The 20866-nt window shown below is 26.6% G+C and overlaps 1 protein-coding gene across 1 annotated transcript in view; it reads right to left on the minus strand.

Annotated features, from left to right (window-relative positions):
* The window catches only part of LOC101238496 (E3 ubiquitin-protein ligase HERC2), a 124945-nt gene that overhangs the window by 102276 nt on the left and 1803 nt on the right, over positions 1–20866 (minus strand). Inside the window, exons 2-5 of the mRNA XM_065814049.1 lie at positions 17161–17684; positions 10972–11223; positions 4068–4293; positions 1190–1345 (exon numbers count right to left, since the gene is read on the minus strand). Of these exons, the coding sequence (XP_065670121.1) occupies positions 1190–1345; positions 4068–4293; positions 10972–11223; positions 17161–17684 (1158 nt within the window). The remainder of the gene's footprint in view (positions 1–1189; positions 1346–4067; positions 4294–10971; positions 11224–17160; positions 17685–20866) is intronic.

A 20866-nucleotide genomic window follows, 5' to 3' on the forward strand; every position in this document is an offset into this window, starting at 1 on the left:
TAAATGATGTCATTTACAAATCTATTTATTAATTAAAAATTTAGAAATTTGTAAAATATCATTTTGTTTGGAGAACAAAAACAGCATAGCAATAAACAACTTAGAAAAACTAGAAAAAAAGTTTACATTAAGAATAAAAAGATTCAGAATGAAAGGTGATCAATGTCTTTTTTTTATATTTATTATATTTAAGAGTAAAAATCTTATCTTCCTATAAAATTTATGGGAGAGTCATACAACTGATGATAAACGCCTATTTTAAATAACAAGTAAAACAAAAACAAATAATATTGATTCAAAAAAAAAAAATCGATTAAAAAAAACCCTGCTATGACGCCATATACTAAAAGTCTTTGGAGTTGAACGCAATTGAATAAATTATAAAGTAGATTATATAGATTGCGGCATATATTTTAAAGACTTAAAGCAACAGGGCTAACATGGAGACTGCAAGCTTCGAGTAAAATAACAAAGTTAGTTTTTCTTGGCATTGTTTTTATTTTGTTTTAATCAAAAAATTCAGTTAACACAAATTTTTTTAAATCATTCTCTTTAATATGAACACAACTTGTCTCGGCACTTTGGGATCCCTTTAAGGCTTTAGCACTCTTTGCTCCTGCCGGCTTCCACATCCGAATAAGTCAGTTTATGTGGGCAAAGTAATACCTGCGCAAAGTATAATGGTAAAAAAAAAAACATATTTGTGGTTGCTTACAACAAGCAATAAGAATGAATCAAGAGATGAGAGTCTCTGTAAAACAGTCTGAGAGCCATATTTTAAGAAATCTCAACTTGCAAGTGTCAGTTAACTAACTAGTAATGAGCAAAACATAAACCATGTTAAATAAGGCTGATGCATGTAAAAAAAATTTGAGTGCAGTACTTCCACAAGTGTAGGGAGTAGAGTGTAGGGTGGATTTGAACCTCAAACCTCTTGATTGTGAGCTAAAAGTTCTATTACCACATTTTAGAAGTAATATATACGATAGTTATTATGACCATAAGGTAAATAAACATAAGAATAAGTAACCATAAGTACCCATAAGATAAATAAAGATAAATAATAAACCGCTACTATAATACCATATTTTAGACTAATCAGTAATTTAAAAACTAATACTTATAAATTGTAAAACCAACTAAAATGTAAAATCATACTTTTACTTTATTTATAAATTGTTTAACTCACTTTAACAACACCAAGTTGATATGGTTTAACAATATGCATGCATACTTTCATAATATGAACCACTTGCAGCATGATATCGTTATTCTCACTTTCAATAAAGTCGTTAAGTAAATTTTCATACCCAATGCAGTCATACAATGAGAGGTCTACTCTACTCTAAAATTTAAAAACAAATATTATTTTAAGTATATAAAGTAATATATACTATAGTTATCATAACCTTAAGATAAATAAAAATAAGAATAAGTAACCATAAGATAAATAAAGATAAATAAAAAGTTTAAGATTTTTTCTAAAATAATTTTTTTTTTCAAAACATTGAAACTTTTCTATTTTTTTTACCTACAATCAACACTTCTCTCCCATGCTACAACCCACACTTCTCTGAGTGCTACAACCCCACTTGTCTTGGTGCTACAACTCACACTTCTCTGAGTGCTACAAGCCACACTTCTCTGAGTGCTAAAACTCTTCTCTCAGCGCTATAACACACACTTCTCTGAGTGCTAAAACTACTCTTCTCTCCAGGAAAAAATTTTTTACAGTCTTTTTATGCGGTATTAGGAACTAAGGCATGGCAAACAAAAAAAAAGTCATTGCATTCTGACACTAAAGAAAAAGTTTAAGCCAACTCATGGCTTGATTTAATGGCATACCATTTAAGGTTACATAAAAGTAGAAAAATTAGACACTTTTTTAGATACATAAATAATATATTTATTGTATCTAAAAAAATATTTATTAAAAATCTTTGAAATTATTTTTTTTTTCTTTTCTTGGTTATATTCATAGTATATATATTTCTATTATAGAATATATTTATATATAGAATATTTTTATATTTTAAAAGTGGTAAACTATAATTATTCAATTTTCATTTGTTTCATTCTGAGAAATCATCTTAAGTTTCTCCATATTTAATTTGCCTCTCTTCTTTGTGTGAAATTGTAGAAAGAAAACTAGAATGAAAAAAAATTGCTTGCAATTAAAATCTGAATAAATGAATTTGATGCTTTGAACTATTTTAATTGTGTATATCGCTTTTAAATACAGTTTTAAAAAGAAATCTTCCATAAAATACGTACGCAGGTAAGAGTGGAGAGAGGTTACCCAAAAACATATGAATGTGTACAAAGGGGTGTTGAAGACATCAAGCAATCACACAATTTGACCATCACTCATTCTCTATCTCTTCTAAAACTTGATTGGGGTGGGGATGGGATGGGAGGATTTTGTAAAAAAAATAATGCATACGCAAACATAGATGGGAGGAGTCATTGAAAGCATACAGGTTTGCACAAGGGGGGAAGGAGGTTCCTAAACCAGTGGTTTTAATGCATATATACTTTATGAATTCCCCCAAAGTTTAAACGATTATTTACATATTTGCCTTCTTTTATATTTACTTACATTTTTAAATTATAAATGAAAAAGAAAAATACTTAATAGTATAAATAAATTTTATTAACAAAATTTATTTATATTTATATTATAATTTTTATTTAACTTTTTTGATGGTTTCCATGACCCTCTTTAAATTGATAGCTTTTAAATGAAAAAGTTTTCGATAGCTTGATAGCTTTTAGATGAGAAACTTGCTTGGCTTGCTAATTTCATTGCAATATGCTTTTTCAGAATTAATTTAAATAAGCAGCAAAGGCATTTAGGGGGCAGAGTGAGATTTGTTCACTGCACAAGGGCAGCAAGTAAATTTTAATCAGCACATTTAAATATCTAGTATACTAGGTATTTAAATTAAAAAATATTTAAATACTAAAATAATTTTTTTTTAAATTTACAAATACAAAACTTTTGTAAATTTTGTATTTGTAAATTAGAAAAAAAATTAATTTTTGTATTTATGAATTTTAGAAAATTTTTCTATTTATAAATTTTTGTATTTATGAATTTTAGAAAATTAAACTTTATAAATTTTTTATAAATTTTATTTATTTAAATTATATATATTTATATAAAGAGTATAAAAAATATATAAATATCATAATGTAAAATATATTTAAACATATAAAATATGTTTAAATATTGTTTTTGTAAATTTAACTTTTGCATTTGTAAATAAAATTAAAAAATACTATAAAAAATGTATGCATATTTGACTATCTTCTTTTATGTTTTATGCAAATATAACATAAATGATACGTTTCATTGCAAGTTTCATTTTTGATTTTTTTGTTGTTGTTATTTTTGAAAATACTTTTAATTCCTTTAATATAAAAATGTTATCAACTTATTTTAAAGTATATCATTTATTAACATGCAAAGATATTTGTAACTTTCCTAAATTAAGATAAACAGCAAAAATGCAAATAAAGAGTTTTTGAATAATAAGAATAAATGAATAAATTTCTTAAACATATTGAAAAATCTAAACTAGAGAATAACTGACGTCGATTAAAAAATAATTTTTTTCTTTTTACTTTAGAACGAATGATCTTGCTTGTTAATGAGAACGCTTCTCATTAACAAGCAAGATCATTCAAAAAAAAAGTTAAAAAAAAATACATCAACCTAATTCATTTCTTCGTTGTGCGTACCAACTACGTTTTTAACATGTTTAGTTAACACCTTAAATCTGAGCCTGATATAGGATTTTTTTTACTTTGATCTTTTGAACCTTTGGGAAATTTAAGCTAATGGAATTTTGCAATATACTGCTATCAAGCTGGCTAACACCCTGCGAATGAACCAGATGTGGTTGTTTCAAAAAGAAAACAAGTGCGACAATATAAAAAATGTGGTGGGTATAAATATTAAGGCCCTAGTAGATGGAACTCTACTGCTACTACATATAATAACACTCTTTCAAATATTTTATGAATAAAGAGGTCAGCAAAAAAATATATCTACTTTTACCTACCCTCAATAGTATTTCTTTAACAAAACTTGTATCAATTGAATATTGGTATATTTTTTGAATAGTTGGGTGTAAATCAGCATAGTTCATGATCCTATCTTTTGCAACTTTTAAACATACAACCATAAAATTAATTATAGATCCAAGAGAACCTTGTTGAAATGCAAGCTCTAACATTAATAAAAGCAAGTTTTTCCTCACTTCCAAACTTAAATGTTGAGTTGAATTACTGAAACAAGATTTAAAAATTGACAAAAATCAAAACTATATAAAAATTTTAAATTTCATTACATGAACTATTATGATAATAGGTCAGATAAAAAATTACTTATAAATATAGCAATAATACATCAGATGCAACATATAAATATAGCAATAATACATCAGATGCAACATATAACTATAGTGATAATACATCAGATGCAACATATAACTATAGTGATAATACATCAGATGCAACATATAACTATAGTGATAACACATCAGATGCAACATATAACTATAGTGATAATACATAAAATGCAACATACTTATAGTAATAAATTAAAAATTACAAAAGTTAATACTTTTTTTTCGATTTAAAATTCTAATTTGCATTTTTCAAATATACTTTGGGTTTTAATGTAAACTATTTTATAACCAAAATAAAATAGTGAAAAGTAAAAAAATATTTCTTGAATACAAAAAACCAGGGATGAGGAGTTGTAAAAGGACTCTGGATTTATATCTCAGTTTTTTCATGGTCTCTGAAGTCCAGGAGCTCTAAACATATTGGTTGACTTAAGATCTGCTATAAAAAAAAAATCCATAAGATTTAATGACTTGGAACTTATTGTTTTTGAGCCTGGAATCCTGGAGTTCTTACCCCCATTATACCTAAAGACTCTGGGTTAAAAAATTGATTGTTTCTCTAAACTAAATATCATTTTTCTTCTAAAAGTAGTTCATAAGCTTCTTTACATATGGTCCTTCCTTACATTACTCCTGAATACCAAAAACCAAAAAAAAAAAATCTTTTTGTGATTTTCAAATCTGGAGTCCTTTTTGGGACTATGCATACCTGCAAAAAACTAAAAAAAAGTAGATTTGTAAATTATTATATACATTGATTAGATTAATCACAATGCCCAAGATGTACGCTGCATTAAATCACATAAGGTAAGTTGAATTACAATAAAACTGATTTTATGCACTTTTCTATTTATTTTGTAAAACAATGGATTTTTCTAGATATTTCTTAAAGTAAGGGACGTTTTATTATAAACATGTTAGAAATTGTCTTTTTTTTTTAATTTAAGACAAGAAAGTAATTTATCTCTAATATTATAAACTTCAAAAACTATAACATTATAAACAACTTTTTTGTCTTAAATTATATAAACCAAGCTTCGCCAATTGCGATATCTGGAAATGCTTCTGGTCTTAAAATTTTTTGTTTTTTAAAAACCGTAAACTCTGTTTTTCATCAAACTCAATAGATGTTATTCAATAAAAATTTATATTATATTGACCTTGAAATTATTATATAAAATCTCATTACAAAACCATATTAATACTATTACTTTTATCATTATAAATTATGAATTAAACTTTAATATTTAATTCATTTGATAAATCATTAGATAAAACTAGAAATATAATGCATACAGTATGATGTATAATTAAAAAACAACAGCAAATCATACACACTAAAAAATAAAGGTAGAAATTTTTAGTTAAGGTAGGATATGTGATATACCCTTAGTAAGATATAATTTTCTACCTTATAAAGTAGAAAATTATACTTTTAAGTTAGAAAATTGTATGACAAATAATTGTTTTTAATATAACTTTCTACCTTAAAAGGTAGAAAATTATACCTTACTAAGGGTATATCACATATCCTACCCTAAGGTAGAAATTTCTACCTTTTTTTTTTAGTGTGTAACAGTCTAAAAGGATTTAGCGGTGATTAAATATTTTAAATAAAAGAAATTGCATAATAAGATATAAAATACTTTCTAATTTTAAACAAAACAAAAATAATAACTTAATATAAAATATACCTTTTTTAATATTATTTTTATTATCAATTAATTTATAATTTAAAATATTTAAATTTTCAAATAAATAATTCCTCAAAGTTTCACCCTAAAAAAAAAACCAATTCTAATGTTTCATACAATGCATAAATAGCTTTAAAATAATTTTTTATTGGTTGATTTTTAAATTATTGAGCAATTTTTCCAGACCTTTAGTAATTTTCATTTATTTTAACTTTTTTTTAATTTACAATGCTTAAATTACCTAGTGTTTAAACAATAATTTTAAAATAAGTAAGTTTTGACTGGTATTATTTTTACAGTAGTTAATTTATTGTTTTGCTTTTTCATTAATTTTTGCAATACGATAAATTGACCGTTTCATTAAGTGTTAACGCTTTTTAAACTGAGAACAATAATAAACTGAGAATTTGAGGACCAGAAACATTTACAGATATAGCAATTTGCGATCACTTATTCAAGCCTTATTAAAATAAACAGTAACTATCTCCATTAACTTTTTTATCATAAATTATACAAATAATAATTATCTCCTGTAACTTTCTTATCTTAAATTATATAAACAATAATTATCTCTAGTCATTTTCTTATCTTAAATTATACAAACAATAATTATCTCCAGTAACTTTCTTATTCTAAATTATATAAAAAATAATTGTCTTCAGTAACCTTTTTATATTAAATTATAAAAAATAATAATTATCTCCAGTAACTTTCTTATATTAAGTAAATAGTAGTAAAAATGATTAAGTATAAACATCTCCTCAGAGTCGCGTCTATCATTACTGGCGTTTCGATGAGGATCAGCACTTATAACTAGTTTATCCCGTCAGACAAACATCATTGCTATTTATGCTTTACCCTGCGACTTACACCTATTCCATACTGCAGTAAAAAAGGATTCACTACAAATAGCCAAAACCCAACCATACCCATATTTGTAAAACACTAATATTTTTTTGATGATATGATATAAAAAGTGTTGATCTACTGCACAATATAAATAAATAATAAAATAAATAAAAATTTAAAACTTAAAAACATTTGTTAAACATATATCTCAAAAAAGGAAGTGGTAGACAAAAAAAAATGTTAAATAGATTAGGCCAAATCACATGCTTGTGCTATTTTTAATTTGTTGAATCAAAACTGAATCCGATAATCTGCTGAAATTGTTTCAGGTTAGGTATATGATTATCATGATTACTCTGGTAATCCAGTCCAACCTGTTCTAAGCCTTACTGCTCTGCAGGATTGGCTTTTTAGGCAAAGGTTAGAAGAAGTGGACTTCTTGTCATCAATACTATTTAATAGTTGCCATGTCTATAACAATTTTTTTTTTAATTTATATAGTTGAAGGTGTCTTAGTTACTGTGGTAGCTCACCTGTAATTTACTATATATGTATGTTTTTGTTCTTTCTAAACCTTAGGTGCGGTGTTCACTCCTCTGTAAGTTGTTAAAAATTTGTTTGTGTTCTGTCTGAACCTGTAGAGTTGTATTCATCCACCAGTAAGTTCCTGTGTGTATGTTTGTGTTCTGTCTGAAAACCTGATAGGGTGTCTGCTCACCAATAAGTTAATATATGTATGTTTGTGTTCTGCTTAAGTCTCTGATGTAGTGTGAGCTCAGTTACTAGTGACTTTAACTATAAAACTTACACTCACCTATATTTCTAATATTCTGTTAATGCTTTAATGCTTTTCTCAATGCATTTCCCAAACATCCCATTTAATGTTTTAAAGTACTGCTTACAAGAGGTAACTTCTTTTAATTACTTCAAGTCAGGTCAGGTCACATTCAGAATTATCACGATCACCCTGCTGCTGGTATCATGTAACCCAGTACAACGTACCCCATGCCCTGCTGCCTTGTAGTGTTTGCTTTTTTAGGCAAATACTAGGAGAAATATGGGTAGAGTAAAAGCTTGAGATGGTGCCTCAATAAAAATACTCATCTTGGACAGATTTTAACTGCATTAAGTTAAATTCTCCTGCCTTTGGGCTCTTGGTTGAGTAAAAGGTAGAGATGGTGTCTCAATAAATATACTCATTTAGAGGTAAGCAGAATAATTGTGTTGACCAGCCTCACATCCCTTCTTCTATCATGCTGGCAAAGATGTAAACATGTGTTTCATTGTTTCTGCCTAGGATGATGAATGCTGGATGTTCTTGACTCTACTCATAGATTTTTGCTTGTGCCTCTTTGATAATGGCTATACAACTCTTCCTGCTATCTATAGGTACAGCTCTAAAACTCACTTTAATGGTTCTAAGGCTAGCTGGTAGTCAGGTCTCCTGAGACTGAGACAACTTCATAGCTTATTGCTTGGGATATCGTGTTTTATCTATGAATGAGTCAAGTTCTCTTTAAACTTAAACAATGCCTAAATCAGCCTAAAAAATTAAACATAAAAAACTATCACTACCACCTAACTGTTTCAATATATCTTTCACAAATATTCATATATGTATATATATATATTTATTTATTTTATATATATATATATATATATATTTTATATATATATATATATATTTATTTATTTCTACAGCACAGACATTACAAATCTCTACAGAGTAGGACTATCGCAATTCTACTATAGTAGCAATTAGTCAATTACACGCTGTGTGATAAGACATGATATTTTTTTCTAAATTCTCCAACTGTTTTTGATTTCACTAATTTATTCGGCAAATTGTTCCAATGTGGCACTATCCTGTTGCTTAAGAAGTTTTCTCGATAACTGTGTTTACTAAACTCTCTATACTCTTTGTGTGCTTCTCCTCTAATATTAGAAGATGGACCATTTAGAGTTGAAGAAAAAGTGTTCAAGTTTGGATGACACAAGTTGACTTTGTTTAAATTGGTTTTTATTTTATAATATTGGATGAGGCCACCTCTAATTCTTCTGGATTCGAGACTTTCTAGCCTTAAGCTAGATAAACGTTCTTCATATGATTTGTGCTTGAGAACTGGTACAAGCTTTGTAGCTCTATGCTGAACTTTTTCAAGTTTTTTTATTTCATTTTAAATGTGGATTCCAGACTGGTGCACAAAATTTTAATTCAGGTCTAATAAAAGTTGTTTATAGTTTAGTAAATGAGTCATTTGACCAGAATTTAAATGTCTGAATTTAAATATATATATATATATATATATATATATATATATATATATATATATATATATATATATATATATATATATATATATATATATATATATATATACATTGTGTTCGGGATAAATTTGACATATTTATAATTGATTATATTTTTTTGTAGATTAGAGGTATTAATACACACTACAGGTCATTTAAAAGTTTGAACCCTTCTTCATTCATATACAAGATGTCAGAAAAGATGGATGACTGGAACCCACCTGAATCATGGAAGAGAATAACTTGCATCATGATGATTCGTGCTGGCCATCAAAATAAGGATATTATGACTGCTGCCCAATGCTCCCTGAACACAGTAAAAACAATCAGGTATGAACTAGAGACTTGCAATGGTGACTACGAGGATGTAGTAAGAAGAAAGATCCCTAGCAGACGATCTGATTGCGTTCGTACAGCAGAATTCCTCGCAAGTCTGCAGGAACAGGTGTTGAAGAACCCTGGCATTGGAATTCGGGCTTTGTCACGTGAAATGAATGTTGCATCCTCTGGATGCTTGTATGAGTAGTAGCTAAGGTCTTCATTGAGTGCAAGCTTCATAGTCATCCATCCTTTCTGACATCTTGTATATGAATGAAGAAGGGTTCAAACTTTTAAATGACCTGTAGTGTGTATTAATATCTCTAATCTACAAAAAAATATAATCAATTATAAATATGTCAAATTTATCCCGAACACCCTGTGTGTGTGTATATATATATATATATATATATATATATATATATATATATATATATATATATATATATATATATATATATATATATATATATATATATGTATATATATATATATATATATATATATATATATATATATATATATATATATATATATATATATATATATATATGTATATATATATATATATATATATATATATATATATATATATATAGAACTCTAATATGTTGTCATAAAGTTTTTTCCGTATTTTGTTGACAAAAAGTAAAAATTAAAATGCAAGACTGGAACTTTTTTTTTATTAATTGATAGACTGCCTGCCCCAACCAAACCCTCAGTCGATGTAGCAGCAGTCCTTTGCGAGTCAGGCTAAAAGATAGAAGATGTAGCAGCACTCCGTTGCGAGTCAGGCTATTTGTCAGTTGATATAGCAGCACTCCGTTGCGAGTCAGGCCATTTGTCAGTCGATGTAGCAGCACTTTGTTGCGAGTCAGGCTATAAGATAGTCAATGTAGCAACACTCATGATTTACAGTAAAAAAATAAAAATAAAAACAATTTAATAATAAAAATAAAAAAAAAACATTTTATTAAAAAAAATAAAAATAAAAACATTTATAAATATATATATATATATATATATATATATATATATATATATATATATATATATATATATATATATATACACACACATATATATATATACACACACACATATATATATATATATTCTTCCTAATGAGCCTATTAATGGTGAAAGAAATTTTTGAAGAAAAATTAGATAAGTGTTTTTACTAACTTATATATATATATATATATATATATATATATATATATATATATATATATATATATATATATATATATATATATATATATATATATTTATATATATATATATATGTGTGTGTGTGTGTGTGTGTGTGTGTGTGTGTGTGAGTGTGTGTGTGTATATATATTTTATATATACATGTGTATTGTATATATATTTATACGTACATAAGTAATAACTTCCCAATTATAATAACCAGATCTTCAGTAACAGTAAATATTTGATCTTCCTCGTCATACAGGAATGGCTTTTTTATACTTGAGATGACCTGAAGTCCATCGTCAATTAGTTCAGAGCAAAGCTCAATATTACTACCATCTTGCCAACATTTGTGTAACATTTTGTTTAAAAATTTAAATATAACTTGAACACCATTACCAATTAGTGATCTTCTGCTCAATAAAGAAGAGTCTTTAATGCTAAAAAAATTTTAAAGTTTCAAAACTTTAAACAAAATTAAAAAAAAAAAAATTCAATTATATTAATTAAAAATACTGCTATTATAATGTTTAATGCTAAAAAAATAAAAAAATAATTTTATGTGCAGAATATATGAGAGCATATAATTTTTTTAGAATATTTAAAAGTATAGCTTGCTATTGTATGCAAGAATTTTTGAGAAAAATGTGGTTGAGAGTTTACAGCATAAACTACAGTATAATAGTTTAATACACTTGCTTAATTAGTACATATTGCACTGTTTAAATAAAAGTAAAGCATACCTCTTTCACACCTCACTGACACAAGCATACCCACAAAAACACAATCAATTTCAAAAGAAAAACAGAAACTATAATCATAAAGCTAATAAATTTTGTTAGAATCCTTTTATATATATATATATATATATATATATATATATATATATATATATATATATATATATATATATATATATATATATATATATATATATATTTTAAACATCTTTGCTTCCAACAAGGTTGCAAGTAACCACTAAGTAAGTTGGAAGTTACTGGAAGAGAAAAGATGAAGATTGTAGAACAAGATAATGATTGACGGACGACTTAAAGGATTGCAAATTATATGAATCAGGAAAGCAAGATGAAGGAAGCGAATTCTAAAGAGCTGATGTTTGAGGAAAAAACTAGACGAATAAGCATTTTTGGAGCACTTAGGAACAGTCACAGAAAAAGGATGAGACTTAATTGAATATATATATATATATATATATATATATATATATATATATATATATATATATATATATATATATATATATATATATATATATATATATATATATATATATATATATATATATATATATTTAAACAACTTTAAAAAGTATTCTACACAATAGAGTGCTCAATGTTCTTAACAGAACAGAGCAATTATATTAGCAATTATATTTATACTAATATATATATATATACATATATTAGGGACAATTTGATGTACCATTTTTCTTTAGGAGCTACCTTCTCTAATAAAATAACTGCTTTGGTCATGTGACAGGCAAAAATGCATGTTTTTTCATTAGTTTCAATTAGCATTAATTTTAATCCTATAAAATAAAAATTATACTAAAGAACAATAATATATATCTTAGTTGTCTACAATATCTTGTTTATTTAAGTTAAATATTATTGAGTGACTTAACCTAATTTAGTGTTTTTAGTTTTTAAACTGTATGATGATTTTATTTCAGTGATTCCATCACATTCATATTTTATGTAATTGTTTTGTTTCCATTACATTCATATTTCAAGTAATCATTTTGATATTATCACATTCATATTAACCACAAATTTGAAATTATCTTTGCAAGTTAATATTTAATTTTTCAAGTTGAGTTTAATTTTGATATAATTTAATTTTAGCTTGTTGCTAAAGATGAGTGAAAAGGAAAGTTCTTCAAATGCTCCATTGACATATATTGGAACTGCAATATGGTTATTGGTCAACAATATCTACCAAACAAGGTAGATATTGTTCATTCAACAATATCTACCTTGTTTGGTAGATAATTTTTCATTCAACAATAGTTGATGTGTTAATAACATTTGTCCACTAACACAAAGCCTTGAAACAAACAGTTTCAGCTAACCATTGTCACATCGCTGCAATGTTGGTTCTCTTTATTTTTTCTATAAATGCTAATAATGGGCACTGCTCTAGAATCACTTATGCCATCACTAAAATTCATTCTCATGATACTCATCATTCAATCTCATCTTTTAACTGTGTTTTACTAACTTTTCATTCAAGTCTTATCCGTTTACTGTGACTGTTTCTAAGTGTTCTAAAAATTGTTTTTTATCTATTTTTTTCCTCAAACATCAGTTCTTTGGAACTTGCTCCCTTCATCTTGTTTTCCTGATTCATTTATCTTTTAATATCATTTATTCAGAAAATATTAGGACATAAAAAAAAGCATTTAACCACAACTGAATTTTTTAACAAAACAAATTATTTTATAAAAACATTTTTAATTAAAAGAGTTAAAATTAAATATTATTTTAAAAATTTAAATTTAGTTTTAAAGGAATGTAAAATAGCAAACGTTGAATGTAAAATTTAGTTTCAAAGTATAAAATAGTTTTGCAATTTTAATTAAAGAAGTTTTTTTCTTATCATCTGCTAAGTCATCATAGATTATGAAAGATTATATGTGAAAGCAAGTTAAATTTTTCTTATAAAAAGGGAGAAGTGTTTTTGTTTCAGAGAATTCTTTTCACAAATGTATTTAAAGTTTTTTGTTTCTTATTAATTCAATATCGTCTAAATTTCTTTTGACATAACACATTTATAAAGATAAATTACATTTACAAATATCTTGTTGGATATTTGTAAATATAATTTATTTTTATAAATGTGTTATGTCAAAAGAAATTTAGACGATATTGAATTGAAAAAGTTGTCAATAAAGCGTGTACATGAAATAAATGTGAAAGTAGAAAAACTAATAATCTATATAAATTTTTATAATCATTATTAAAAATACTACATTAAATATGTAAAAGTTAAAATAAATAAATTGTGATAAACAAACAAATAATTATGTTAAGTATAAGATTGTTTTAAGAAATAAATTATAAGGAAATATAATCTTTTTTAAAATAGAAAAATTTAGATTCTAATAATATTTTTTGTTTAATTAGTTTAAATAATTTTTAACAATGTTTAAAATTAAATTTAATTGCAACGCAAAACTTTGAAATACTTTCTAAATATTAATAGTGTTCAGGCTTCTGCAACATATAAGATCTTAATAATTACAACACATTAAAAGCAAAGGGTTCTAAATTATTTGTAAATTGTTTTCTTTACATTTGTCAATACTTAGCAGTTCAATTCAAGTCAAAAACTGAAAAAGTTGTCAATAAAGCGTGTACATGAAATAAATGTGAAAGTAGAAAAACAACTAAAAAAAAATACTCCTCAATTTTTATTTCGAACCAAGTAATAATTTTGATACAATAATATAAGAAGATCAAACATTAAAAAAAAAAAATTATTATTCCTGTGGGAATCTAATAAAGTTTCGAGCTTTTGCTTTAGTGGTACCCATAATCTTGCGCACAGAATAAGAATAAAAACTATTTGATGCTTTTTTAAATGATATTTTAATATCTTTAATGTTTCTGCAAAGCTTTTTTTTTTTTATTTTTCTTTTAATTATAGCCCTGTACTTTTCAATAACTCTCAATTCTGGGCAGTTGGGAGGATTTTCTGTTTTAGGCACAAATTTTACATTATTCTTTTTATACCATACCATAGCTAGGTTACAATAATGAATTGAAGCTAAATCAGGCTAGAACACAGGTCTATTATTGTGTGATTTAATGAGAGGTAAAAGGCGTTTTTGTAAACATTCTTTACCATATATTTGACCAGAAAATGTGGACTGAGAAATATATGGTGCTGATTTTTTGCCACAACTGCAAATAGCTTGCCAAATCAAAGCTTTTCTAGCGAACTTGTCATGTTTTGTGTATTTAAATTTCTTATCTGCTTTTCCTCTATATTTGGCAATATAATAAACAGCACCAGGAATTTGTTGATGATCGTAATTGATATAAGTTTCATCGTCTTCAATAACACAGAAATTTTTAAGAAATAAAATTGTAATACAACTTTCTGCCACGGGTTCTTGCACTTTTTTGTTGAGTTTCAGAACGGTTGGGCACTTTTTGTGCTTTGAAAAAATGAAAACCATGTTTGTTTCTAACTTTTGCAACAAAACTGAGAGAAAATCCATATATTTTAGCGCGCTCCCTTATTGAAAGGCTTGGGTTATTCTTAAAACTGTTAACCAGTTTTCTAACTAGTTTTATATCTATAAAACCTTCCTTTCTTCCACCACCAGATTTGCGTTTGATCAACTTTGTTTGAGAAAAACGTTGAATAACACGACTAACGGTTTATGGATGTATTTGCAACGATTTTGCTATCGAATTGTAGCTACTATTAGGATTTTGTAAATATTTGTGCATAATTTTTTCTCTTACGTCTTCTTTTGTCATTTTTAAAACTAATTTCAAGTTAAATCCAAAAACTAACATAATTTTTTGAAACCACAACACATTGTAAACAAAATACAAAACAATTAAAAAGATTTTAATACAACCACTGAAAAAAAATGATGTGCTTATTCTTTCACATTTATTTCATGTACACGCTTTAGTTTACAATTTTACCTTTATTTATGCAAATTATTTCTAGTCTACACTTAGCCCTGTAATGAAAAATGACTAGAATGTGCTAGAACTCAGCTGAATGTCAAAATTTTTATAAAATATAGCAAATAGGCAACTCAAAAAGTTGGCAGGCAATCAAATTAACAAACTGGTTACTTTCAGTCACATGTGAACTTTTTATTTAGTGTGGAGTTTGAACTTTACATTTGGTAGTGAAGCAAAAGCACTTTCACCAAGAAAATTTGGTAGCAGTTTAAGGTCGCTACCAAAAAAAATCAAATGTGCTACTCCGCTACCATTTAAATTTAGAAATACCATTTGAAGTTGTTTAAGTTACAGACTTTTTTTTTTACTGAAAATGAAGTGAAAGAAAAATTTTAAAACATCAAAAATATCCTGTGTTATCAAAATAATCTCAAATGCGTGCAGTTTGATTTAAAAACTTTGAAGAAGCAGGATTAGCGTTTTAATATAAAATGCCTGCAACTAACTCAATGTATTATTTATATTATGCATACATATGTATTAATCTAGACTTATCCATCATCTAATTGAAATAATTTTTATCTAAAGTTAAACAACAACTTTTAAAAATATAGTTGCACAACAACTGCAATTGTCAACAAAGACGAAAGCAATTGTGACAAATTATAAACAGTTCAATGTATTTGATGTTCTTTACATTTGAAATTTCTGCATGTAAAATATTGCTTGATCTCATAACTTTTTTGTTAAGTTTTTTAAAATACGATAAAAACGATAAGACTCTTATAGACGTTGTTTTAATTCTCAAAAACAATATCAAGCAGTCAAATGTCAAGACATTAAAAGAAGCTCAATTTGGAAAGCTCTTCGCAGACATCATGTCTGACCTATATTAAAGTATAAACATGAGAATGTGTAGAAACAATATATTTCAAAAACTGTCAACATATAACTGCTTCTTGTTCCAGATAATATTTTGCAAATTAAAAAGTGTTGTAGTCAATTGAAATTTGGTATTTTTACTAGGTTTTTTTAGAGACGGTGGATCCTCAATTGGTCAACTTGACGCCTTTCTTGTTGGAGAAAATTCTAGAAAGTTGCAATGATGATATCATTCTATTAAAGCATCATCATTGTGCAGCTCAGACAATTAACTTGCTGGCTTGTAAGGATACCTAGATAGTGTCAAGTTTGAATTTAAATCCTAGGCCATTATTTTTAAAGCCAGTCACAAAGACTCATGGGATATGGAATGCCTAAAATAGAAGGATTGTGATGGCAAATAACATCAAGGCAGCTCTATGGTTGACGACACCAGGGACCACCAGTTTAAACTCTGTCTATGATGCATTAAAATACCTATTAATTAAAGAGAATAATATTCTATATTTTTTACTGAACAGTTGCAAAAAGTAATTAAGTGGAAAAGCAGTAGCAGTTTCTGGTTCCCAAAAATGCGGAAGGTAGCGGTAGCACTTTTACATATTTGGTAGCCCAACTCTAATATATATATATATATAATGAAAAACCATTTTTATATAATATACATATATAAAAAATAATCAAATAATCAAGAAATTATGTGTCAGCTATTTATTAGAAATCCTGTGTTGTATATTTGACGACTGCATTAAACTAAAGTGAAACAATTATTCGTCAAACTTTTATATTTAAAAAAAAGTAATATTAGTATATTTGAAAAATTACCTTGAACTCAAATCAATTTCTTTGGAATTGTTTACTTTACTTTCTTTTTCAGTAAACACTCCATATTTCCGGGACATGAGTGATAAAAACCGAGCATACACATATATCTTGGCTTTAAGTTTACTCATTGGTAAAGAGGTATCAACACAGTTCCTTAGAAGAATTAGTTGTTTGTGGGAAACTTGCTTACAAAAAATATTTAACTCTGATAATGTAGCATTTGGACCCCATGTCCACGACTCAAATACTTGGGTTGGTTCAAATAAACTCCAAGGATCTTTTCCATCATTTATTGTTTTTTCAACTTCTTCACAAGAAGCACAATTGCATCCTTGAGAAGGACCACATGTGCTACTGCAACATGTGCACTCTAAACAATTCTCTCCACAATAATAATGACCATTTGGTGCTTTGTATGTTGAATGACCAAGTCGATTTAAATATATTTTAGAGCCATTGTATATCTCTTTTCTAATAACAAGTTCATTATACCATTGTCTCAAAACACTTTCACTGAGTAATTCCTAAAAAAAATTCTATATAGAATTAATTATTTGTAAAAACAAACAATTAATTAAATAATCAAAATAATAAAAACTTCAACTCCTTCTTTTTCTTGCTGCTGCTGCTAAATTTAGTAGTGTAAATACAATAATTGCTTTCGCATTAAAAAGAAGAAAAACTTTTTAAAGCAAAATTTGTTACATTGTGCTTATTTATAAAAAAATTACTAAATTCAAACTAACAGTGACTTTCTGTAAGAATCAGACAGAGCTCAATAGTGACTTTCTTCAAAATTGCTCATTTTTTAATATGTTGTTGCTATTCATACTAGAAACTCAATTCCAAAATTTTTTCAAAAAATTATTATTGGTTTTCTAGATATTAGATGTCAAAATTTGACTAAATTTTTGGAAATATTGACCAAATGGTGTTGAAGGCATACTTAAACTCGAAAAAAACAAATAAATAATTTACAATGCATATTTCAATTGATTATTGTTTATTGGCTGATCAAAAGGCAGATTTATTGGCAGACCAAAAATTAATAAAATTGGTAAGGAAAATTTTTTTTCTTGACTAAGTATCATGCTTCAAAATATGCAAAAAATGAATTTTTTTGGCACTTGTGATGTTTGTTTTCATTCAAAGCCATGAATAGTACTTTTTTTTTTATATATTATTAATCTGTATCTAGTTAAGTACTTAAAAATACAAAAACACCTATGGGGAATTTAAAGGCTTAGCCGCAAAATCCAACTCAAAAACAAAATTCTAATCTTTTGATGCCTTGATCGTGACATGATAATGGTTATAGCCATGGGTTCACTGTAAAATTTAATTTAAAAAAATTTGTATTCACCTTTAATCTACCTTGTTTATAAAAAATAATTATGGGGTATTGCAACAGTTCAGAAAAAATAACCTATATAAATAAATAGTATAGATGTTTTCAAGGTGCTTTTATATTTATCTATAAGTGCTTGAATGCAGTATATTTCCTTGTTACTCTATTATATTTTTTGAGTATCATTTTTACTCCATTTCCTGAGTATGATTATTTTATATTATAATAAATTTCTTTTGCTATTTATAGTTAGTTAGGAATTTTTACTTTTTTGATTAAATGTCTTCAAAAATATTTCATACGACACATGTTGTTGCTTTGAACTGAATAATTGTAGACCTTACATGCAACCTACTCCAAATGTAGATGAAATGTTTGAAACAAGCCAACTCACTAAAAATATCCAACCACATCTTACAAACCTGAAAGTAAACTAATATTATCCTATTTTTGTAAAAACTCGTGATTAAATAAATTTGTAACTGTAACTTGTAAATCCTAATAATTAGATTTTATTAATTGGCTTTGGAATCAAAATAAAGGTTGTAAAATAATCAAATTGTTTTAAGGTATTAAAGAGTTATGAGCTAGCTGGTGATTGGAATGAAAAATCCCTAATTGAAAATCATTTAAACAGAAATATTAACAATACAAAGAAAATATGTGCATATCACTACACATTAGGAATAGGATGGAAACAAGGAAAAAAATACATGCACCCTATTCACAAAATACAAACAGGGAAGAAAGCAACATTAGGGCGACCCGCACCAATATCTATGACACTTCAAATATCTTCTCATTATAATTCATACTTTCCAATTGGTTCAATTATATGCAGTCGCCATCGAAAAGAATACTATTCCGAGACAAGGAAAAAATAAACAAAAATAAACTGAACACAGATCTACATTAACAGCTACTGATATTAATTTTATACCAGATGAGTTTTTACAAAATCAAGAAGAACTTAATACTTCAAATGAAATCAGTGAAAATATCACTGTTTGACTTGGGACCTGTTTGATTTTTAAAAACTCTTTTGATGGTCAATTTCAGATGAAATTGAAACCTTTTAGAAATGTATAAAAAAACAGTGATGCAAAAAGTCAACTTGTAATTTTGGCATTTATTGATCATAATAGATACACAAAGCAATTTTTATGCAACACATTTAAGTGCAAAAAATATAAAATAGAACTACCCCAAAAGAATTTATTTACAAGAAGCAGACTTTTAATTCCAAAATGTGAACACTTTTTATATTTCATCTTTTTAAGTGGATTGTTACAAGATGTTTGCTATGGTATTTCCAAAATAAAATATGACAGTGGTGATGTTGAAACTGTAGCTAGTGCCATTTTAACAGCAAACAAGTCATACCATTGCTTTATATAAGGAAAGCTGCAAAGAAATCGCATACAAGCCTCTGTCCAACTCAAGTTAATTGCAGATACTAATTGGAATTAAACCTTCTCATAAAAAAGGCCTGGCTGGTTTAAATGACACGGCTTCTGCTGAGATGAATGCATTTGCAACACTTGAAGAATTTGCAAATATGTTCAACAAATAATCAACTGTTGAGAAACTTGAAAGGTCAAAAAAATATTTAAAAACAAAACATAAACTTCATGGTGTTTCCTTTGTTATTTCTATTGCTGAATTAGTTCTAAATTAGTTTCGCTTAGATGAGCCAGAAATAGTAAACATTTTTGCAAAATCGAATAATGCCAACTGTTATCATGCTAACTATTCAGTTGAATCTATGTACAAGCTCTGCAAAAATAAGTAATTTAAATTTCTATGGTACAACTTTAATAAGCCTTGCTGTGGAAAAGACCAATGTGATAGGGAAAGTGCATCCACTAAAACAATATTAAGAAATTACATAGATGATTCTTTTAGTACCAAACTTTTTGCTGAAACTGCAGCTAATTTTTGCCTTAAAATTGAAATAGTTGATTTTTTTCTTTTAATAGTTAGATTTAATCTTTTGATTAAATAAGGATCTGCTTTAATTCTTGTTTTTAGGTTAGTTAGTTTATCTTTATTCAATTTTGCATTGTATTTATACATAAAGAATTATCTCTTTTTTAACAACTGATTTTTAGAAGTAATGTTACAATCCAGTTAACACGTTTGCCAGGAGACTGGCAAAAGTGTAGTGTATTTAAACCACAATTTTTTTTTTGAATCTTTTGAAACTAATGAGTTAGAAGAGCATATGTTGACAGAACAGCACAAAAGATCTGAACAATCTTTTTTAGATAAAATAAAAAAAGTTTATACTGAAAAATTGAAAGCAATTTTGCAAGTTCATTCTAATTCTATAACCGTATTGGTTAAGATCACGCTTAC

This window comes from Hydra vulgaris, chromosome 12, assembly GCF_038396675.1.
Source record: "Hydra vulgaris chromosome 12, alternate assembly HydraT2T_AEP".
Taxonomy (NCBI): Eukaryota; Metazoa; Cnidaria; class Hydrozoa; order Anthoathecata; family Hydridae; genus Hydra; species Hydra vulgaris.